General features: G+C 40.8%; 1 protein-coding gene across 1 annotated transcript in view; it reads right to left on the bottom strand.

Moving 5' to 3' along the window:
• The window catches only part of TANGO6 (transport and golgi organization 6 homolog), a gene marked incomplete at its 5' end in the record, with an annotated part of 202,259 nt that overhangs the window by 88,768 nt on the left and 88,108 nt on the right, over positions 1-25,383 (bottom strand). Inside the window, one exon of the mRNA XM_045293918.1 lies at positions 15,315-15,455. Within this exon, the coding sequence (XP_045149853.1) occupies positions 15,315-15,455 (141 nt within the window). The remainder of the gene's footprint in view (positions 1-15,314; positions 15,456-25,383) is intronic.

Raw genomic sequence — 25,383 nt, 5'->3', positions numbered from 1 at the left:
TATGTAAGCATCTCAGCGCTGGCAGGGGTCTCCACATGGCTGCTCCAGCACCCAGGGCTGCATCGGGGTAGGTCCATGCAGCTTCTCCTTGGGGATGTCTTGCAGGAAATGAGCCTTGCCATCTGAAGAAGGGAACTGGCTAAGGAAGCTGCACCCTGGTCCAACCATCACAAAGCAAGAAACCCAAGAACTAGAAAGGTGAGGCTCACCGAGCTATTTATCCCTCTGCCCTTCAATTAACCCCACATGTGTTTATCAGCCAGGTTGGCACAATAAACTAACTCAGATTGAAACACATTAAAAGAGGGAAGAGATAGACTCTTCAACAAATGATGTTGGCAAAACTGAATTTCAGTTTACGTATGAATTATTCCTCACACCACCTACAAAAATGAACTCAACTCAAGATGGATTCAAGACTGAAATGTAACTCTAGAATTACAAAGATCATCAATGAAAAATAATAGCAAACTTACGGGCCCTCATACATGGAATATTCTATCAAACATAATAAAAAACATGCACACCGTAGAAGACAGACTAGGCTCCCGTGATCTCCTAAAAATAAACTTATGTGAGTGTTGTTTTAATTCATGTTCCCTATTTTATCTTTCTTTGCATTATGGTACTGGTGAAGAATATTGAGAGTACCATGGACTGCCAAAAGCACAATAAATCTGTCTTGGAAGAAGTACAGTCAGAATACTCCTTAGAGGCAAGGAAGGTGAGACTTTGTCTCACATACTTTAGACCTGTTGTCAGGAGAGATCAGTTCCTGGAGAAGGACCTCATGCTTGATAAAGTGGAGAGAGTGTGAAAAAGATGAAGGTCCTCGACAAGATGGATTGACAGGGTGGCTGCAACAATGGGATCCACCATGAGAACAATTGTGAGGTTGGCCCAGGCCAGGCAGTGTTTCGCTCTGTTGTACATGAACTATGAGTTGGAACCGACTCAAAGGCACCTAACAAAAATAAAAATTTTACCTCTCTGGGTTCTAATAACTATTGCAATGGCTACACAGAACTCACAGAATAAAAAAAAAATCATGATTAAAAAGCTAATTAAGGCGTTAAATAAGATATAATGCCAGTAAGAAATGCTCAGGGTTGAGTTATTTATCTGGATATGTTACAAAGTTCTTCCAGGTTTGCTAATAAACGCCCAATTTATGTCCTTGAGTCAGCAAATCCAGCTCCCTGAATTAAGTACTAGAGGCAACCCACTCCAGTAATCCTCAGCCCAAACGCACTAAGGTCCACGTCCTGAATAAAGTGTCCATAGGCACCCCAGTTCAAAAGTTAGCCTCTTGCACAAAGGCACACAGCTTTACTTGGCTCTGTGAGTTGGGAAGTTCACCACTCTGCTCCATGCTCTGGCTCTGATCTTGTAGCTGTCATCTAGATCCAGGAGGTTCACTGCACAGGGATCTTGGGTCCAGTGGACGCACTCTACTCCAGGCTCTTGCTGGTAATAAGATCCCTCCTTCTGCTTCTCAGAAGGCTCATTTTATACCCAGCAGGATGGGACTCAGGGAATCCTATTCACAACAACTCACAGGTGAATCCTATCAGTCTCTTTCTCTACCTTACCACATCCGAGCAGGAAAAGGTTGCTTGGTGGAACTTAGAGACTTTGTCTAGAAGAACCATATTAAATAATCCACTGGCCTCAAATGTGCATCAAATGATTTCACCAAAAGAATGAAAAGAGAACCTACAGACTTGGACTGGGCGGGGGTGGGGTGGTGGTGGTGGTGGTGTAGATAATGGCATATCAGACAAGGGACCAATCTCTAAAACCTATAAGAAAACTTCAACATCTCTATAAGAAAAGGATGAATAACCCAATTAAACTATTTGCAGAGGACGTAAACAGACAGCTCACAAAATACGACACTCAGGTGGCCCATAAGCATATGAAGAAATGCTCATGATCACAAGCCATTTTAAACCTGCAAATCAAAACAACCATGAAATAGGATCTCACCCTAGAATTGACAGCAAAGTTCAAAAAAGAAAACAAGAAATGCTAGAGGTGGTACAGAGAGACTGGAACCCTCACATACTGCTGGTGGGGTTGTAAAAGTGTAGAGTCACTGTGGAAAGCAATACAGCACTTCATCAAACAATTGGGGAATAGAAATGCCCTATGACCCAGCAATAATGCAATTTGGGATATCCCCTATAGAAATAAAGAACACAGCAAACAGATACATGCACAATCATGTTCACTGCAGCACTATGCATAATAGCAAGAACATGAAACAACCTCAGTGCCCGTCGGTAGGAAAATGGATGACTCTACTCTGGTATATACACACAATGGAATAATATGCATCTTTAAAGAATAATGATGAAACTAGAATCACCTCACGGCATGGATGAATTCGTAGGTCACTCATGCTGAGAGAAGTTAGTCAAAGACAGAAGGACAAATTTTGTATAAGACCTCTGTTAGGGGAAAAAAATTTTAAAGGGCTTTCATACCAAAGACATAGACACTGATGAAAACAAAAAAGCAATACATTGGACTTTGGGCTTCAGCTCTGACACATAAAGAGCTTGTAAGTCATGACACTCACCCTCACAATAACAATGAAAAAAGGCTGAGCAAAAGGAACATGAAGAACATCTTTTAACTCCATCAGAAATTGAGGTTACAGGGCACGCTGTCATCCTGAGAACCAGGGGAATACAGATCTGGGTACGGAGGGCAGACCCCACTGGAACCAGAGACTGGAGGATGTATAGAAAGGCAATTGACAAATTGCTGGAGGTGGGATGTGGCCCAGCTGGACAGTTAAAGCTCCTGAGGGTTCAGTCTTAAGAAGGAGGGAGCTCAAACATAGGTACTTTACTTTCAGAAGCCCTACCACTTCTCACAGTAAATATCAGAAGGAAAACCAAAATCCCCTATCTTTGGAGTCGAAGAAAGGGGAAAGTAACCAGCAAACATCCGCTTTAGCACATGTGGATATACAACGGACTTCCAAAAGCTGGTGTGAAAATGGAACTAAAAAAGAATGGAATTTTCCCATCAACTTCTGAAACCCCTCACAGAGAGAACTTTTATTGCACTGTTTGTCAACAGAAAAATATAGAAAAAAAATAAAGCAAATGTTTATCCATAAAGGATTGAATAAACTGTATAAATTGTGTACATTGATGCCAAAAATTATCACGCATCTGTTTAAAAGCTCTTCTCCCCACCTCAATTCCCAAGCCACGCCAATTGAAACTCATAGCAGTCTGCTCAACAAAATGTAATTATCGGCCCCCTGCCCCTTTAACAACTGATTAGAAGATGGTAATTGTTGAAGGAGAATTTGGGGCTGAATTTGCTCTGGGGTGATGATGGGTTTCCTAAAATTGGATTATGGGCTTTGCCCTGGAGCTACACGGGCTGCCAGTGACCCAGGATCACAAGTTAGTCATCACTTGGATGTACTCTGAGGGGACAAAGTGAATGAGGGACCAAATATAAAAATTAAATTAGTTATATGGAAAATCATTGACATGGCACATTAAACCAGGCTGTTTTCTGGTTTCAAGAGCTAGAAATATACCCTAAAGCTCAGGACCCACCTTCTTCCTGGAACAGAGAGTAATTTGAGAAAAGGTGCCTTTTACCTGAGGAGTATGAGCTGCTTTGGCCCAGGATTCCTGGGTGTCCTGCTACTTGCCACGACACACACCAGAAAAGATCTGAGGTTTAATTCCCACCTTCACTCCCCATCAGATACTAAGTCCGGATCTTTCCTACAGGTAACAGTTCACAAGGAGTGACAGGGCTTTGGCTTGCTATTGTGAAGTCTCGGACCTAGAGTCAACTGGAAGTTGCCTGGGCTTGCTGAACAGAAGATGCAGTTCTGCTTCTAAAAACAATTAGGCAAGTGCTGTTCTTTGTACACCACAAAGGCACTACCTGATCTGAACAACTCTTCCACACTCCCACCTGGCCCCTCTTCGCCCTCCTGCCTCCTCCTACCCACATTCTCTGCCAGGTTCCTTGATGCATTCTGGGAGCAAAGGTAGACATTTTGGAGACAGTTGGTCAAGGCTAAAAGGTTAGTCTGAAGCTATGGCATCGTTTTTCTCTGGGAGACATTAGCACACTACTTCACTGCTGGCAGCTGTGCACATTTCTGGAGGGAAACTTGGCACTTAACATCAAAGAGCAATGAAGGCCTGTGATACTTGGACCAAGTAATTGGTAGTGCTCTTTCCTAAGAATCAGAAATCACCCAGAGGATTGATGTGTAAGAATCATCAACCCAAACTCATGGCCACCGAGTCCATTCCAACTCATAGTGACCCTATAGGACAGGGTAGAACTGCTCCTGTCGGTTTCCAAGAATGAAATCCATACAAGAATAAATAGTTTTGTCTTTCTCCTGCTGAGTAGCTGGTGGTTTTGAACTGCTGACCTTCGGGTTAGCAAGCCAAGTAACCCACTATACCATGATTAGTCACTGAAACTAAAAACAACTTAGTTGTATTATAATAGAAAGATAGTAAGATGAAATTCTTGGAAATCCAAATAATTGATTATGAAATACTGAATGACATGAAAAGTACTTACAAGTACAGTTAAAAGGAAAGAAAGCAATGTAATTACAATTTTGTAAGAAAGAACAATGAGAAGGAAACATCAAAATGCAAATAAAGAGTAGGTTACTAACAAGTAGTGAAATTATAGGTGACTATTTTTATCCTTCTTAATATTTTCCAAATTATTCATATCATATTTGGGAGGAGGAGGAGAGACTATACATTCCTTCGAGAGGGGAGGAAAATTATTTAGACTTAAATCTAAAACGCTGGCCATATTGACATTTCTAAATTACTTCATTATAAATGATTACTGAATTAAACTACACTGATATTAATCTATCCAGACTTGGCAGGAAGCACTTCATTTGATCCTCTGAATTTCATTGAGAATCTTTCCTTTTAAAATGTGTACACTCTAACCCTTGACTTTTGTTTAGTGCTGTCAAAATCTATGAATGCTAAGCTGCCAGGCTGGTATCCAATTACTCACACCTCCAACCTACCTTTTCACCTTAATTCCAGCCTGTGCTGTGAGGTGAAAAGCTCTCTGAAAACGATCAGGCAAAAGCTATTTTTCAAAAGCTGACCCGCTGTGCTGTGATAATGGTGAGGAGCGGCAGCCAACCCCAGTCACCACATTCAACAACAGTGTGTCCAGACGAAAAATGATAGACAGGCCATTTCTTGTATGCTGATCCCACAATGCCACAGGCCTCTCTTGCCAGGGGCAGAGCATGGAAGTACACAGGGGTAACGCCCCCTCCTCCCCCCCAAAAAAGGAATGTTTTTTTCAAAGCTATGTATTTAAACTTTTTTTTTTTACAAAACCTATCACCTTCAAAGTACACTCCATTACACTTAATATACATTTGTCAATTCTGCAATTCCACTCTTGAAACATTTTTCAAATTCATCTGTTTGAATAGCTAGTAGCACCTCCCTCATTTCTTTTTCTTCACTTCTCCTACATCCTCAAATCACTGTTGCTTCATGTCCCTCTTCATTTGTGGAAACAAAAAGAAGTTGCACGAGATGAGGTCAGGTGAGTCAGATGCATGGGGCAAGAGAGGCATGCTGTTTTTTAACCAAAAAGTGGTGCACTAAGATGGCTGCCTGAGCAGGTGCACTGTCATGGTAGCAAAATCCGTTCCCCATCTGCCACAAATCAAGCCTTTTTTATCAGACACTGTTATGCACTCTTTTCAGAACCTCTAATTAGAAAGCTTGATGAAGAGTCACCTGGTGGAACAAACTCCAAGTGGACTACCAGTTGACATTTTGATCCATTCAGGAATTTGGTGGACAACCAGAACGAGGCTTGTCATCAATTGACATTTCACCTTTTTTGGAATGAGAAAACTACTCGTACACTTGAGTTTTTCCCACAGTGCTGTCCTTGTAAGCTGCATTCAACATCACAACAGTTTCTGCAGCATTTTTCCTAAGCAGGAAACAAAATTTCACAGGTGCACGCTGTTTTCTTAAATCAGCCATCACAAAAAACGAGGATTGCGTGAAACTGCTTTTATGAAAAATGCCCTGTGACCAGAGAGAACCTTCCCAGGCGATGCCACTGGGTGCACTAACTCAGAGAAAGTTGCTTGATGGTTGCCTAGCAGGAAAAAATACATGTTATGAAAGCTCTGCTCCACCCAGCACAATTCTGCTTTTCTTGGGTACCCCCTGGTAGACCTCTCCTACTAAACTGTAAGTTTTTGCAGGAAGATACTGTTGTGCTTCATCCTCCTAAGTCTAGTTCCAGGGGGCCCCAGTAGAATAGTGGGTTAAGCATTGAATTGCCAACCAAAAAGCTGGCAGTTCAAACCCACTAGCCTCTCGGTAAGAGAAAGATGTAGTTATCGCTTCTGTGGAGATTTAGTCTTGGAAACCCGATGGAGCAGCTCTCTCCTGTCCTGCAAGGTCACTACGAGCAGGAGGAGACCCATGGCAGTGTTTTAGCACAGATCTCTCCTTCCTCTTGTCTCTCCATCTCCTTTTCTCCCTCACGCCTTCTTTTTTCCCTTCAAAGTGTAACTTACAATCTATGTAACCTTACCCCTCCCTAATTATATCAGTAACATGTGGCTATTGTAGATAATTGGGACAGTACAATTATTCAAAAAAAAGGCTTTTGAATGAAACTACATAGAAACCCCTAACCCCCAAATTAAGAACACAATAAACAACCCTGAGCATTAGAAAGAGTAATCAAATAAGGCAGGAATTGATATGAGTTAGAACTTGACAATACCAAGACACCAAATCAGAATTCAGAGCATGTTGGGGTGCCACTGTGGGCAGAAGCGGAAATTGCTTTTCCACCAAGGCCTTCTGACCCAAGCTGGGGATTGAAATGAAAGCTGTGTTCAAATAAAAAGCAACTTCGTTTCTTTTCTCTCTTTTTCCTTAGACTGAGAAATAAATGTTAGCAAAGGACATAAAACATTTCCTAAATGTTAGGGGTAATGTTAGAGATAAGAAAGACTCCCGTTCATATTAATTATGGTCTGTTAAAGGTAGAAGGAAGGTTAAATAAAAAGAGAGAAAAGAATGTTGTTGCTAGGCCACTGAACTGGTTCAACTCAAGCCACTTCATGTACAACAGCAGGAAACACTGCCCAGTCCTGGGCCATCCTCACAATTGTTATTCTTGAGCCCACACATGGCAATGTGTGAGGTCTACGTAATCAGTGGTGCTCACACGCTGGAACAAGGACACGCTTTTATATTGAGCAGATATTGAAAAAGACAGCCACTAAAAGAGCAGCTATCAGATTGGTATAAAGTAGATGAGATTAGCCAGATGCAGAAGCTGCTACACATTACAGAAAGGAATGAAATACTTTTTCAAAATCTCCCTAAAATATAGGCAGCCACCAGGACAACTTCAAAAGTGGTGCCCTGCACAACTCCAGTCCATTATACACCATTCATCCAATGTCAGCCCTGGATTTAACTAGCACATCTGAGCGATGTTGTAAATAGATGCACGTGTACTCTAGCACGTTTCTTAACTGTGACACTGCTGACATGGTGGGCTGGATCATTCTTTGTGGTAGGGGGTTGTCCTGTGCGTTGTACTAAGGGCAGAAGCATTTCTGGTCTCTACCCACTAGATTCCAGCCACTGGCAATCACACCAAACCAAACCTGTTGCTGTCAAGTCAATTCTGACCCATAGCAACCCTACAGGACAGAGCAGAACTATTGGGTTCCTAAGGCTGTGATCTCTACAGAAGCAGACTGCCACATCTTTCGCCCTCAGAGTGGCTGTATGTTCAAATTGCCAACCTCTCAATTAGTAACTGTGCTTCCACTTATAACAAACAAAAATATCTCCAGATATTGCCACATCATCCCTGGGAGAAGCAACCCACCCCCTAGTTGACAGTCACTAGTCTAGAGAAAAAAAGAACTGGGTCGTCTTTGTCCAGCTTTCTGGCATATGTGAGAAAGGAGAGCAGTCTACATCTGATCAGGAAAAAGCTGGTAGGCATCACAAAAGGAAATATCCACAAAGATGTATTCAATTCCAATGTTCCCATTACCAATTAAATGCTGTGAGTACAATAATACCAGGAAAGTATTACTAAGGAGTCAATATGTATTAATCTGACCCCCAGATAGATATACCCTTTCATTGTACACTAATAAACTGATTTTTGGTTCACAAATTGGTCTCTTATGAATTTCTTTAATGTGAACAAGTTTCAAAGTATGAGTTGCTAGCCTTCCAGTTACTAGCTAGATCCTAGGTCAAGCTGCACCAGAGGCTTTTTGTCACCAGTAAACCAACCCATCTCACGGTCGGTCTTTGTCCCAACTCCTTCTCCATGAGCTTTTTAGTACATGGTAAATATGAAAATGAGGGAGGAAGAGATATGCATTTGGGCAGGAGTCGGGAAACATATACAGATATACAGTTCTGAAATGTGTTAGTATGCACATTATCATAACTTGCTGATGATCTCATCAACACTGTAAATGATGGCTGCCCTCTAAAAGCCAGACTTGTTCTTTAATTTTTTTTTCTTAAAAAATTTCTTCTTTATTAATATTTTAAGAAAGAATTTCTTTTACTTTTTTTTTGGTCAACTTTTCTTTATTTTGCTTTTATTTTATCTTGTTCTTTAATTATGAAGAGCACTAACTGCTCTGAACAAGTTCTAAGCTAGCTCAGAGCCAGTGCTGTTCGAAAGCACCAGCTCTTGCGTGTGTGCGTCGAGGGAATAAAAGGCCCTCCTAGATCCACAGTGATGTCACCAAGGTCTGGCTACACCAGAGTCTCACTGTCAGCCTTTGGTCCAACTCCCTCTCTGTTATCTTTAGTGCTTGTGAAAGTGAGGGAGGGTGAGATATGCATGTGGACAGGAGTCGGGAAACACATACAGTTCTTTGTTTCTCTAGACCAGTGGCTCTCAACCAGGGGTGAGTTGTTTCTCCTGGGGACTATTTGGCAATAAATATATGGAGACATTTTTGATGGTTACAAATGCAAGCTTAGCTGCTAATTGGAAGGTTGGCAGTTTGGATCTACAGTCACTCTGAGGGAGAAGCATGTGACACCTCCTCAGGAGAAAGGCAAGGCTTTCTCCTCCTGGAAACAGTCTCAGAAAATCACAGGAACAGTCCACTCGGTCCTCCAGGCTCGCTGTGAGTCAGCATGGACTGGATGGCAGGGGTGGACTTGAAGAAGCCAGCGACGGCACTGATAAAGGGACACTGCATTAGCCTGGTGACACTTCCCAGCCCAGGAACTTCTTGCCTTGCCCAGATCGAGACAATAAATTGAACATTTGAGCTTGCAATTTCTATTTGTGACAGGGTATAGAAATAAATATGTTATACATAGATTATTTGTTCTGTCTAAAAGAGAAGCTGAGCCAGGTTGGCACCCCAACATTTACAGGTTAAAAGAAAATTCCCAGTGTGATAAGGGTTTAAGAGTAAAGTGTCAACAACATGTCTCAACAACAACAAGTAAAGTCTCAACAACAAGTCAAATCTCATGTTTGTAACATACCTTCAATTGGTTCAGGAAAAAAATGAAAATTCAGAGAAAGAAATAAAATAATAAAGATTAACAATAGTGGGTCTGAAATTTTTTAAAGAAAAAATGGAGAGGTAACCACCTCCTGAAAAGACAAGAATCTGAACTCCGTTATATTTTAAAAAGAAGTTTTAAAATGCAATGGCATAGAGTAGTCCACAGGTTATTGTCAGACTCAACATGGGACATAAGAGGAAACAGATGGAAAAACATTTGGAATGATTGGTAACTTAACAATGTGTTAAGAAAAAATTTCCATGAGTATAATAAAAAAAGTGAAATATATCTGTTAGTAAAAGAAATGAAACCCAAATCCTTTCATAATATGTTCTAAATTGAAGAGTAGAGATAGAAATATGTACATTAATAATTAAGGAATCTTGGTTTGGGAGAACTTTTACATAGGAGAGGACCTATAAAGGAAAAGATATATATGCCTACATAACAATTTCAAACTTCTGTGTATCAGGACAAAAGATACTGTAAAAAAATTAAAAGGTAAACAATCACAAAATATTTATAACATAAATGTCAATTGTTTAAGATCTTTAAATATATAAAGCTTTTATAAAACAGGAACAGAATCAATATCCCAATAGAAAGATGAACAAATAACAGCTATAGGTCATTCACACACACACACTCAAACTCACACAAGCTTGGCTAATATACTGAAAAATGCTTAACCTTTTCAATCACATAAATGAAAATTAAAAACAAGATGGCAATCTTCATATATCTGATGGATAAAAATTAATTTAAGTGATAATATACAGAATACATACCATTGTTCCGATACATGCAGACAAACAAATTGTCTCAAACACAGCTTATATAAATTGGTATAATCTTTTTGGAAGCCAGTTCAGCAGTATTGCCTTATAATATGCATACAATTTTACAAATAAATAAGTCTTTGAAATTTTTCCTTAAGAGATTATCATGAATCTACACAAACATTCAGCTCTAAGAATATTCCTTCCAATAAAATTCATTATGGTAGGAGGGTGGCGGAGGGAGGAAAATAAGTTGACACCAAAGGCTCAAGTAGAAAGAAAATGTTTTGAGAATGATGATGGCAACAAATGTACAAATGTGCTCCACACAATGGATGGATGTATGGATTGTGATCAGAGCAGTACGAGACTCAAATAAAATGATTTTTAAAAATTTCATAGTAGTGAAAAACAGAAGCAGTCTTTCTAAGTTAATTGGTTAGAATATTTTTTACATTCAAATGTAACCATTATAGGGACGATGGAAAACAGTCATATATGGAGGCTTCAAAAAGTTTGTGGAAAAATGGAATGGAAAAATAAACTTTTTGAGCCCCTTGTATTGATGAGAAGAAAAAGATGTTTAATGATGTGTAAAAATGTTCAGGATGGGGAAAAGGTTGGGTTTGGAGTCAGACTGCATATATTCACAGTCTAGATCAACCATAAATTAGCTGTGATTAGGCAAGTTAATAACCTTCTTCGCTTCTCAGATTCCTAATCTGTAAAACATGTAACTACTATGAAATAACAGCTCTAGATAGCAATCATCAGTGACTTCTTAAATCACTAAGAGAAAGGTTGCTTGGAAATTTTACAATGGATCTGTCCTGCTGGAAACACCATCAATCAATCACAATAGTGAGATAAGCAGACACTATGTACCAGGAAGTACACAGTACAGCTAATATTCTGGCCTCCCAAAATTTGACCTGAATCTACCCAAACATCTAGAGCTAACCACTTGCTCACTGGAAACATGTGGATTTGATCTCCTTAAAATGAGATTCAAGAACGATCTAATTAAGTGAATGACAAGAACAGTGCTTACTGTTGGGGAAGGTCAAGATTGGGGGGCAAACGAAATTTCTAAATCTTGATGTATGTGTTAGTAAATACGTAAAAAAACAATAAGTTATGCTCTTAAAATAGGTGTACTGTAAGAGCAGTTTGTTCTAGTAATGTGGCATTGTATGATACTCACCTTCCAGACATGATCACTGAAGATAAAATGGGTCCATAAGCAAATGTGGTGAAGAAAGCTGATGGTGCCCAGCTATCAAAAGATATGGCATCTGAGTTGTTAAAGACTTTAAGTTAAACAGGTGGCCTTCTAGCAGACAAGCACCACAAGGAAGAAGCACACCAGCCTGTGTGATCATGAGGTATGATGGGAGTAGGTATCAGAAATTCAAAAACAAGCAATAAAATTGACATGAAGGAGCGTGGACAAAATGGAGACCCAAGATAAATGGACAGTCCCTCGTAGAAGGGCCACATGGAAGGGATGACATATCCAGGTGCAGCATAGTACTGATGAAACATATAACTATCCTCTAGTTCTTCAATACTTCCTCCTCTTACTATTACAGTCTTAGTTTTATCCCATTAATCTTGTTAGACATGCAAATGTTCATTTGTATAATTAAGATTGTTCGGTGAATGAAATCCAAGATAGATAAACCCTTTAGAAATAGAAATGGGAGTAATGATTCCCTGAGGGTACAGGAAGAGAGGAGGTGGGTGGGGGGAATAGGGAGCAGATAGCAATGATGACTGTATAACCCCACTTGAGGGGAATGAATAACAGAATTGCAGGTGAACGGATACAGTGGATGGTGTAAGATACAGCTAAATAAATAAATAAAATATAGTAACAACGTTTCCTGGGGGGGAGGGGAGAGAGGGGATCAAGGGGAGTTGATATCAAAGAGTTCAAGAAAGAAAATGTTTTGAAAATGATGGCGGCATCAATTGTACAATGATGTGTGATCTAATTGAATTATGGATTGTTATATCTGTAAGAGCTCCCAATAAAAAGATTTTTTTTTAATTGGTGTCCTGAGAATGATGATGGCAACAAATGTACAAATGTGCTTGACACAATGGATGGATGTATGGATTGTGATAAGAATTGTAAGAATCCCCAATAAAATAATCTTTTAAAAATTGGTGTCCTGCATACTTGGTTCAATGTGCGTGTTATGTAGATTTTTTTCAATGGAGAGAAAGGGCTCCTGTCTAATGGCAGGGTGTGTTTAGGGAACAAAAAGTGATGCCAAGCGAAAGCACAGAACCCAGCTGGTACCTGTAGGCCTTGTTCTCCCACCAAACCCTTCTTGATGGGAGAGGTGGGGGGTGGGGAGAGAGCAAGGCCTGGGCCAAGGGAACGAGGGTACTTATTAGGAAGATCTCACAAAGTGAGGGTTCACAAGGATTTCCACTCCCTAGTACAACTAAGACTACTGGCTATGTCATAAAATGGGCTTTAGGTTCACTTAAAGGATTCCAACAAACCACCTCCTCCATGTACCTGAACAACTTGGTAATGGGAATTTAGAAACGAGCAGTTAAGCTAAGGCTATGTTTACAGCTGGATACTTGGAAAGGCAGTCTACACACAGATTAGAACTTTGAGAATTGATGGCATTTGCTTTGAAATGCTAGAAGACTGTTTTGGAGGTTTGGGTTAATTACAGGAGGATGTTGTGAGGCTTCTCTCCCACTCAACCCAACATCTTGCCCCCACTATCACTCCCACCCAGGAAATGATTTTGATGAAGATTGAGAAACACACCTTTTCAGTGTCCAGCCCCCAACAATAGTGGTCTGCTAAGGGATACAAAGGAAACCCATGCCTAGTGTACATTCCTTTTCAGGTCTGACAATCCCAGGGACACATGCAAACAGAAGTCAGAGGCTACAGTTGGTCCTGTGAGACTTGAAGCTTAACTTTAACGTCTACTTTGAGAGAACAATTTCCTCAAATGGTACACTTGCTGTAGTGTGTTTCAGAATCGAATTTAAGGTGAAGGCAGATATAAAAAGATTGCCTTTTTCAAAGAGAAGGTACAAAAATTATTATATTTATATTTAATTAAATTTTTTAAAATTTAGTATCAGTCTTAAGTGTGGATGCAAGCGGTTGGAGATCTAGGTGCTGTCTCTTTAGATGGAAGAATTACCCAGACATTAGGGAAATGAAGGGCAATCAATAGAAAGGATGCATGGCTACATAAAAAGCGTATTAAGTTCTTTAAAATGCAAGAAAAGGAAGAATTCACTCTGTGCTCTTGGCACAAGTGACAAAAAGCTAGTTTGTTTTCTAAAATCTTCCCCAAGATTTATCAGTTTAACAATAGCTCGTAGACAAATCAGTAAAACTGAAGTTGAGATAATTTCTTCTCTTTTTGCCTTAGGGGACATGCTAGTGGATACAGAAGACAATTACTAAAAAGTCAAGGATATATAAGATGCTGATCTAGCTTAAAGGACAGAAGTCCAGCTGAGTGGGGCAATTTTGAAACCAAAGCTATGCCGGCCTGTACTGACAAAGTACTGACAGTTATGTCTCATAGCAATCTGATATAGGAAACGCACAGTGAGAATTTTCTACAGCCCCCAAACATAGCTGACTTCTCAAAATTCACCATGGCAGCTGACTGGCTCAAATACTGTATGCCTTGAGCCCTTATCTGAATGAGTGGCTTGCCTTAATTTAAGGCTCCTTCTCGAGTTGGACGTACAATTGACCCAGTAGGGCAGAGGGAGAACTGTACTAGGAGGTTAAGAAGCTCCCACAATCACAAACCTCCGAAGGGGCAGCCTGGGATTTGAACCCAGGCAGTGTGACTAGAGCCTGTGCTCCTACCTACTACTCTACGCTTGCACAGGGCAGAGCAACTTCCTTCAAGTCAGTGGGTTCAATTCTTGGTGTTGCCGCCATTTAACAACTGATTGAGTCTTGGACAAATTACCAGAGGCCTTTAAGCCAACTGTTTCCTCATCTATAAAATGGGTCTAACACCAGTGGTGGGAAACTCCGTGGTGATTATAAATGCAGACCATTGGACACACAGACATTTGATGAGCGTTAATACCACCTTTCCTCCCCTGACATTCTTCTCCTCACGATTGCTAATGCACCGCTCACAACTAATTCCAACTTCATTGGCAATCAGGGTCTCAAAATAGCTCCAGAGGGAGAGAGAAACAGTTGTAGGAAAATGGGCACGATTGCTGCCAATCTCTTAGATTGGCATCTGGATCTGTGCTAAAGCGGTAAACAGAGACAATTGCATTGCAACCCCCTAACTTGGCCCCATCATGCTTTCGTTAGGTCACTCTCATGGGAGAAATATACCTCGATCCTTGACTCCTCGTGATTAAGAATTCACACCAAAGCCTGGTTTGTGATCCAAGTGAGTTTATAGAGGATAGCAGCGGCACAAACGCGCAGGACCGCAGCCCAGCTGTGCTGCACTGGGTGTCAGCCACTGGGATAAAGAGCCAGAGAGAAAAACTTCTGGCTTTTCAGGGCCTCCATTGGGAGGCGTGGTCATCGGTACTGGTTAACCCCATTGGCTGAATTAAGCCCACCTGACCTGGATGGGGTCCCACCCAGGTTTACCAGCTTCATGTCTCAAAGACCTAAATGTGTGCAAGCCCTCCAGCTTTAAGCAGCTTTCAACTTCCTGTAATGGGAGAGGGAGGCCTTGGCATGTGGAGGGACAACCCTTAGTTCTGCCTCTGGCTACCTAATACTTTCACCACAAGCCTCCGCGTGTGCAGGCTTTGGTTTCAAAGTCATACTGATCCCCGGCCCCTTCCCAGACCAACGGACAAGAAACTTACCCAGGCCCTGGAGTATCTTACAGCAGGGGACCCCCATGCCCCAAAGAAAAAAAAAAGGAAAGAAAGAAAAGAAACTTACCCAATGCTCTGACAATTCGCATCAGGACTTCCCCGACCTTCATTCTGGTCTCTGGCGTGTGCTTATCCTTTCTACTGTCATACTGAGCCAAAAGGCCAAGTAAGATTTTCTCAGGGTATGCATCTGCCAGTAGGGCAGCCCCTGTGGTTGAAAATGAAAAGATTCATTACTGTTTAGGATTATAAGTCGATGGACCCAGACAGGCTGTAATGGGTGAACAGAGCAACACAAAACTCTCCTCTATAATTCTACCAGCAAGGGCTGCCCTTTATTCAGAGACAACCGAGGGGTACGGGATGGGTGAGGGGGCGAGGGGTGGGGGTGGAGAACCTGGGTCTGGGGATTCAGAGTCTTGGTTCCTTGTGGCCCCATCCCTATGTGACTGCAAGGTCACTTTAGCACATACTATTATCTGTGGATTATGGACTCTTCAAGCAGAAACTAGATAATTACATATCATGGCAGGGATTCATTCACACAGTGATGGGAAAAGACTGGCCTGAAAGCCATCTAGGAACTCTCTGATTCTGAGTGTCTCAGTTCTGTGCCTGGTATTGTCCCTGCCAACCTGTCAGCTGGAAGCACTGCAGTAAGCTATCCCCTCGCCAGGCTGCAGTTAGTTCTCCACCCCAGTGTAGTTTCTCTCTGTAAGACTGCCAGTGAAGAGAACAATTTTCAGAGCATGTCAGGCATGATTGGTATTAGACGTAAGAGCTTATGGCGAAGTTTCCTAATAATCAGAAAAGGGTGAATCCTACTCTTGAGTTCTCTTCCCTAGGACTCTCTGGTCCCTTCTCCCATCCAAGCCAATTCCCTTTACATGCATCATCTGACTGTAGACCCAAGCAAGCTTGTATAACCTAACACAGCACTAGGATAAAATGCCTGGGTCTCAAAACCATAAAATATAAATTCTATTACTTGGGGTAGAACGTTACATAAAAGAGAGGGGGTGGGAAGCAACTAAGGAGGAAATACAGAGTTTAACTATATCCAGGATGAGACTGCTTCTTTCTCGCTACTTCAACCTCCTAGCCCCAACTAGAAGGTATAAGAAATCTCACCAAAACATCTGGATTTACCAATCTCCTGTTCACATTTGACAACCTTGCAGGACAAAGTCTAGATTCTATTTCCTGCTCATTTGTTGTAGCGTGTGACTTGGAGGTCATCTGGATTATTCTTTCCCTCTTCCCTCAGTTCCATTCACACATCTATGAGGCAGGAAGGTGGTGTACCTGACCCTACAGAGGGCTGCACCTGTCTGCCCATCCTCTTTCCTTCCCTTCCAGCTCACTTTTCCTTTGCTTTCCCAAAATATGAGAAGTCTCTGTATGTGTTACTAAGGTATGCATTCCTTTAATGCAGTCATTGGTTTTATACAAGCAGAAGTTCTGTGGCAGAAACTAAATGACAGCTTCCCTGTTGGCAAAATGTGAAATAAGAGTTGCAGTTCGCGCTGTAAGTAAAAAGATGGAGAAGCTCTTAGAGTTCCAGGGGGAGTTAAGGAACAACCACAAATAGGAAAGAAAATATCTGTGGCTTAAGAATTAGGAAATGAAGTTGTTTTCTAAAGGGGGGGGGTGTGAGGGGCAGAGGCAGCTTCCAAGTTCTAAAAGAAACCCAAGGGAGCAGTGAATGGGTGGATAGTGGCTATAATTCTGGCAGACACTTCTTACTGGTAAATTACAAGGCCTGTTATATTTTACTGATCTGTCGTTGTCATAAATACTTGTTTACCATACATACCCAACTCAGAATGTATTTTTTTCTTTAAGGAATATACCGCTTTATAATGGAAATCAGTAGGGGAAAAAATGGATTTCCTTTTGACAACATTGCTCTGAAACTCGATTACCAAAGTCCGCCCCCTTAGGCCATGTATGACTATTTTCTCATTAGTTTTTAGCAGAGAGCTGTTACTGACATCTGTGTACCTATTACCCTCCCCAGTCATCTGTCAGTTTGCTGTAATGCAGTGATTTGCATGTTGCTATGATGGCGAAAGCTTTGCCACCAGTATTTCAAATACCAGCAGCAGCATCCATGATGAACAGATTTCAGTGGAACTTCCAGACTAAGATGGACGAGGAATAAGGAAGAGGTGGTTCACTTCTGAAAAATGAGTCCCTGTAAACCTTATGAATAGCAATGGAAGATGAATTGATCTAGTGCCAGAAGACAGGCCCCTTAGGTTGGAAGACACTCAAAATAAAACTGGAGAACTGCCTCATCAATGGAGAGTTGGCCTTAAATGGTGTGGATGGAGGAAAGCTTTCACGACCTTTATTTGCTGATGGGGCATGACTCAAAATGATAAGAAACATGTAAACATCCCTTATAATCAAAATTTGAAATGTCTGAATTATGAATCTAAAAAAAATGGAAAGGCATAAAAAATGAAATGGAACGATAAAGGTCCTAAGTATTAGTGAGGTGAAATGCACTGGTATTGGCAGTTTTAATCAGACAATCACATGGTTTACTATACCAGGGGTGACCATACAAGAGGAATAGTGTCACATTCACCAAAAAGAACATCTCAAGAGGTATCTTGAAGTACAATGCTATCTGTGATAGGATATCTAGATGCCTACAAGGAAGACCAATTAATACAACTATTATTCACTAAAGTCAGTAATGAAAAATTGAAGAATTCTACCAACTTTTTTGGTCTGAAATTGATCAAACATGCAAACAAGATCCATTGATAATTACTGGTGATTGAATGCAAAAGTTGGAAATTAAAGAGTAAGAGATCATTTGTTGGAAAATATAACCTTGTGATAGAAATGAAGCTGAAGATCACATGATAGAATTCTGAAAGAACAAGAACTTCTTCATTACAAAGACTTTTTCAACAACAAAAATGGTGACGATAGATGTGGACCTTGCCAGATGGAATACAAACAAACTAAACCATCCACTTCTGTGGGAAGAGATGATGGAGAAAATCAATATCACCGGCCAAAAGGAGGCTGGTGGTTTCAAACTGCAGACCTACTTCTTAGCAGCCCAACTCATAACCACTATGCCACCAAGGTTCCCATGAGTGGAGCTAGCCAACCACCTTCTCTCCCTCCAGAGCAAATGCATGTCCCAGGATGATCAATTAGGATTGTTCTAGCTCATCCCCACCAGAATGACTGGCTCAGAAATAAGCAATGGGACTCAATCCTACGACCTTCCTTGAACGACTGAAAAAAAGAAGCTCCTATTTTTTCTGTTGAAGTTATTAACCTGGAGTTGCCAGAGGCCATCATGTGGAGAAAGCCTACACAGAGGCGAGTCAAGCAAGGGAGGGAGGGAGGAAAAGGAAGAGACCTAACGTCATTCTCTGAGTTCCTGGATGTCACTGTATCTCCACGCTCGAGAGTTGATTGGACTTAACAAAAAAATCTTCAACCAAAGGAATCCCTTTTCAGATAAAACACACACACACACACACACACACACACACACACCCCAAGCCAGATTTCTTTTGCTTTTCCTATAATGCCACAAAGGAGCTTTAAGTTCTCCCAATCTACAACAAGGTTGCCAATAGCAAGCCATAGTTTCTTCGCTTCCCACCATCCCAATTCTATCAGTCATGGCTTCCTTTCGGCTGGTCTGCTCCACAGACAACTGCCCAATGGTGCCCAGACTATATTTGTCACCTGTGGATTTACTCCCCGGAAGAAGGGGCAGTTCTTTCCTTAACTCAACAAGCAGTGAAGGTCATCATATATGATAGTTAAGACCCAGTAACAATGAAAGGAGCGTGATTTTGTGGGGCTGTTTTTGTTTCTGATCTGAAAAGTTTTCTGAACTTTGACAAGAGGAAGAATGGCCATAACCTTCATGTAAACTTTGGCTCCGCACACTTGATCATTCCTTTGTCATCAGAAAATGGGGTAATCACTGGGCCAACACAGGCTTCAAGGAAGCACGACACATCAATTCCTTTGGTGATAATCAAATGATTGTGTGAGAGATGCCTCCTGCAGCTCTGATGACAGGAAATGCCTTTTCAGGATGTGGGGCAACAGATAAGCTACATGGAGAGCAAAGGTGATCCCACTGGCAAGTGTTCATAAAAGCATTCTGACCTCTGTTGTGGGCAAAGTGTAGGAAATAGGCAAATTAACCAAGTGAAAAATATTAAAAGTACTTCACATATCCAAACAAAGGCAGTCACTTTGTAAAATACTTGCCCCACCCCCACTGCAAAGGCTTTCATTACAAAGCCAGAAAGCACTCTGATTGAAACAATACTGACTTTGAGTCGGCCCCTCAGCATGCGGCTCAGTGATTGCTGTACAAGTTTAGGAGCACGTAAGCTAGCCTTGGTGGCACAACAGGTAAGCCCTCAGCTGCTAACAAAAAGGTGTGTGTTTCAAACCCACTCAGTCGCTGTGACGGACAAACACCTGATGACCTGCTCCTGTAATGATTATAACCCAGAAAATCCTAAAGGCAGTTTGACTCTGTCACATGGAGTCCCCGGGAGTCAAAATCAACTTAATGATACCCAATAACAATAGTCCCACTTTAGACAGTATTCTTCTATCACTGGAAAAAAGTCAGATTCTAAGGGACTGTTCTAACTGGCCCTATTCCAGAAACCTACTAAGCCATTCTTACCTGAAAACACAAACCTGCCTCAATTTCCCCAGGCAGCTAACACCCTTCCCCTCCCCAAATACCCACATCAACCTGAAAGTCACTTACATCCTTATCGCGCATGCATTTCTGCCAACAGATCTATAAAAACACAAACAAACATGTATCTTATCATTCCATTTGCACGACATGTCCAGAATAGGCCAAAAATAGAGACGGAAAGTAGATTCAGTGGTTCTCCTATGGCTGGGGGGTAGGTGGAGGTATGGAGAAATGCAGAATGACTAGGTTTCTTTTTAAAGGGAGGATGAAAATGTGGTAGATTATGGTGTCAGTGCCTAACTGGGTGACTTTACTAAATACTGAATTGTACATTCAAGTAGGTGAATTATGTGGTATGTGAATTATAAATAAAGGCTTTATTAAAAATATAAGGAAAATGCTCATGTCCACCCTTTTAGGTTTATAGACTAGGTGAGAAAGGTAGAAAACAATATAAAAATAATACACTTTAAATGTAACTGTAAAGTACTAGTGTAGAATGAATTATAAGACCTACTGGGGAAGTACAAAACAAGTTGCAGAACAGTGTGTACTTTATTTCACACATGTATTTCTGTACGGGAGAAAATACGAGGGGGCTTCACAAAGTTCATGGAAAAGTGGAATTAAAAGATAAGGGGATTTTTCCATAAACTTATTGAATCTCCCTCGCCCATGCTCATGAAGTATCTTTGAAAAGCTATAGAAGGTACTGAGGAAATGGAAAGAATAAACAAAGCCCTGTAACAAAATTAACTGATTAATGTTCAATCATTTCAGAAAGCAGCATATACTAAAAAAACGGATGTACCAAAGGAAGAAGTCCAACTTTTCCTGAAGGGACATGTAAACAAGGCTCTAGGAGTTAACGAGATGCCAACTGAGATGCTCCAACAAAGGCAACACCAGGAAACTTGGAAGACAACTACTGGGCCAACTGATGGGAGGGGATCCCTGTCTGTGCCTATTACAAAGGGTGATTCAACGGAATGCACAAATTACCAAACAATACTAGTACCACGCATAATTAAAATGTTGCTGGAAATAATTTTAAAACATTTTCTGCAGTACATCAACAGGGAACTGCCAGAAACTCAAGCTGGATTCAGAAGCTGGTGTGAAATAAGGAATATCGCTATTGTTGTCAGATGGATCTTGGCTGAAAGCAGATGTTTACCTGTGTTTCATTGGTTATATAAAGGCATTAGACCGTATGGATCATAATAAGTTATGGATAACTACAAAGAATGAGAATTCCAGAATAATTTATTGTGCTCAGGAGGAACCTGTACATAGACCAAGAAGTAGTCATTAAACAGAATGATGGGAAAGTGCATAGTTTAAAATCAGCAAAAGTGTGTGTTCGGATTGTACTCTTTCATCCTATTTATTCAATCTGTTTACTGAGCAAATAATCTGAGAAGCTGGGCTACATGAAAAACATGGCAGGAGGATTAGAGGATTCACTGGCTGAAATCAAAGATTTGAAGCACTTACAGATGAACATCAAAGCCTACAGCCTTTAGTATGGAGTATACCTCAACATAAAGGAGGACAAAATTCCTCATACCAACATCACAATAAATGAAGAAAATACTGAAGTTGTCAAGGATTTTATTTTACTTGAATCCACAATAAACACCCATGGGAGCAGCAGTCAAGAAATCAAACAATACATTGCACTGGGCAAAGAAGACCTTTCTCACAAATATTCAAAAGTGAACACGTTACTCTGAGGATTAAGGTACACCAGACCCAAGCCATGGTATCTTCAATCCCCGTCTATGTATGGGGCAGAAGAGGAGGTTTTCTTGCTCCCGTACAGATTTTCAGCCTCAGAAACCCAAAAGGGCAGTTCTACTCTGGCCTGTAGAGTCGCTATGAATTGGAATCAACTTGATGGCAGTATGATCATACATATGGGAAACCTACACAATCAATAAGGAAGATTGAAGAGGAATTGAATACACTTGAAGTGTGGTGTTGACAAAGAATACGGCACATTCCATGGGCTGTCAGAAAAACAAACAGATCTGTCTTGGAAGAAGGATAGCCAGAATGTTCTTTAGAAGCAAATGTGATGAGATTTCAATCTGCATACTTCTTACATGTTATCAGGAGTGACCAGTCCCTGGAAAAGAACACTATAGTTGGTAGAAGGTCAGCAAAAAAGAGGAGGACTGCCAAGGAGATGGATTGGCACAGTGGCTGCAACAATGAGCATAACATTGTGAGGATGACAAAGGGCCCAGCAGTGTTCCATTCTATTAGATATCGAGTCAATATCAATCAGAACCCACTCAATGGAACCTAACAACAACAGGTGAAACTGGCTATTTCTGAAGAGAGTAACTGAGTGGCAAAGGGCTAAATATGACAGAAAACCCCTTAAGTCTATATTATTGGCACCTTTTGAATTTTAAACCTTACAAATAAGTGTATAATCTATCAAACATATGTAAAAATTTAAGTCTTAAAAGTGAGGGGAGCCCCCACTATCATGATCCCAATTCTACCTTACAAATCTGGCTAGACCAGAGCGTGTACACTGGTACAGATAGGAACTGGAAATACAGGGAATCCAAGACGGATGATCCCTTCAGGACCAGTGATGAGAGTGGCGATACAGGGAGGGTTGAGGGAGGGTGGGGTCGAAAGGGGGAACCAGTTATAGGGATCTACATATAACCTCCTCCCTGGGAGACGGTAACAGAAAAGTGGGTGAAGGGAGACATCGGACAGTGTAAGATATGACAAAATAATAATTTATAGATTATCAAGGGGTTTTGAGGGAAGGGGGAGCAGGAAGAGGTGAAAATGAGGAGCTGATGCCAAGGGCTTAAATGGAGAGCAAATGTTTTGAGAATGATAAGGGCAACAAATGTACAAATGTGCTTTACACAATTGATGTATGTATGAATTGTGATAAGAGTTGTATGAGCCCCCAATAAAATGATTTTTTTTAAAAGTGAGGGGAAATGTGATAAAGGGGATAATCTTTTAAAAGAGAGCAGACTTTTGAGATGAAAATTTTAAAAGAAAGACCACAATGTTTTTATTTTCTTCCTCTGAATGTTATCAATGAAGGAGTAAAAAAAATTTTTTTAACCCAAAAATATGGATAAGAAAATGGGATAGGTGTCGAAGTCTAAAGAGATGGTTCAGCAAGTCTGGGTCAATACCCAAGCCAAACTCCTGCCATCAAGTCCATACTGACTCTACAGGACAGGGAGGAACAGCCCCTGTGAGTTTCCCACACTGTAACTGTTTATGGGAGTAGAAAGCCCTGTCTTTCTCCCATGGGACGGCTGGTGGTTTCAAGCTGACCCTGAGGATCAAACGTACAAGAAAGGGTACCTGATCACTTAAGTAGTAGGCTCAGCCAATAATAAAATCCATATATATTCATAAGTTAACACTGCTCAGTGATTGAAACAAAAATAGTAATGGAAAAATGACAGCACCCTGGAGCAGAGAGAGGGTGCATGTGTGTGTATATGTTTGTATGTATATGTATTTACATGCATGTACACGGCTGAACACTGGATCTGATATATAGAAAGTCAACAGATAATGTCTGGAAATTTAGAACTCAAAAGAGACCTGGGTAAGCATATTATCTAGAAACAGGGCAGTCATTACTAGGAAGAAACTGCTAAAAAGAAAAAAGGATGTAAAGGGACTATAATCTCAGTGGGTTAAAACTGTGGTGAGAAGTAGGCCAAGGGACAAGCTGTTGACTGTATAAGAGCCATATTCTAAGTAATTAAGAAAATAAGGTAGTAACAAAGCTCGAAAGGGAAGAGAAACTTCTCATCTGTAGAAGTTCTACCTCCAGAGAGCATTGGGGGGTGGTTCAGACAAGTTGTAAGAAGGTAGGCACAGGGACATTTTCTGTGATGGCCAGCAATCTATGACTGTCCGTTTTAACAACTCTCAGCCATAAAGATTTCTGGTTTTTAAGGTAGAATTCATAGGAAGAGAAAACACAACCCTGTAGCAGAGGCTTTTAGTTGTTACATGTGACACCTCTTATTATGATGGAAACTAACAATTTCAGCTCCAAGCATCCAGGAAGTTACACAAACTGGGGAAGTCGGTTATTAAATCGAGGAAGTATGGGGAACTCAACTGAATAGCTGGGCTGTCTTTGTAATTAGAGCAAATGATAACGTCTAGCATGCCAATTTGAAGTTAAGTTTCTCTAAAATCCCAAAGTTTTAGTGTTAACTGTAGACAAGCCTCAACAAATTTATTATGATTCAACATGGGTATTACTTAAGCCTGAAGAAAAAAGAGGGTTAGACTAATAAGTGGTGATGGCTAACAGCTGAAGAACTGTAAGACTCATACTAGTGTCTTTCTCTTTAAATTGGGAGCAAAATATATTGAAACACTAAAATCAATAGATTATTGGTTATCCTGTGTATTTGTTGAAGTTGTTTTCTAGTTCCCATTTTAAAGGAGGAAAATCAAAATGGAGTGACTATATATAAACGTGTGTGTTATATAAAATGTGTGTGAATACATATGTGTGTACTGTATATAAATCACACATATATAGTGTATATATATATGTGTGTGTGTGTGTTGTTCATATGTACAGGCACTTAAGTGCACCTACTGAAAGCCATTTGAATCACAAAGTATTGACCAATAAATAAGACATCAGAACAAAGAGAGTAAAAATTCCCAACACTTCCTAAAAGGGTCGTTTTCATTATGTCAGGCACTGTTCGGAGCCCTCTACAGGCATTCATCCGTTAATATTCCCAACAATCCTTTGAAGGAGGTATTGTTATTATCCCCAATTTGACTCTGGGATAGCTGAGGAACAGACTGGTGGGAACACAGCCCCAGATCAGAGCCCTGAGTGACTGTGAGCAGATCAGCAAAGCTGCCCTCTCAACCACTTTGCTAAACCATTGCCTGCCTGGCAGCAGCATCTGTGAGAAAGAACACCAGCTTTGTGGACCCTAACTCTAAAGACAGCACACCTAAGTGGACTGGTATGCAGTATTCACCTCATCTCAAAAAATGTACTTCCAGGTTAGAGTCAGGAGAGGCACGGCATCTCACATGCAGCCAGCTTCACACTCAAGTGTGGCTTTGCTTCTAGTTGGTATCTTTCTTTAACATGGGCAAAGTGAGGTCATGGTGTTAACAAAATTCAGAAGTGATTCTACCTTGAAATGTTGCTGACGGAGGGACCCTACAAAAGAGCCCTACAAAAGCTTGGCGTTCAGATAATTTCCATTTTCATTTTATTTTTATTTTTTTTAACTTCCATTTTTAACCTGGGATTCTCTAAACACCTCTGCTCCACAATAGCTTTAGGGACTACCACCAAACCTACTGCCTTCAAGCTAATTATGAGTCACAGAGACCCTATATAGGGTTCTTAAATCATCGGGGGGTGGGG

This window comes from Echinops telfairi, unplaced genomic scaffold (assembly GCF_000313985.2).
Source record: "Echinops telfairi isolate 266 unplaced genomic scaffold, ASM31398v2 ScPeMD7_2291;HRSCAF=2852, whole genome shotgun sequence".
In the NCBI taxonomy this organism is placed as follows: Eukaryota; Metazoa; Chordata; class Mammalia; order Afrosoricida; family Tenrecidae; genus Echinops; species Echinops telfairi.
This window is presented reverse-complemented; position numbering and strand designations above follow the sequence as displayed.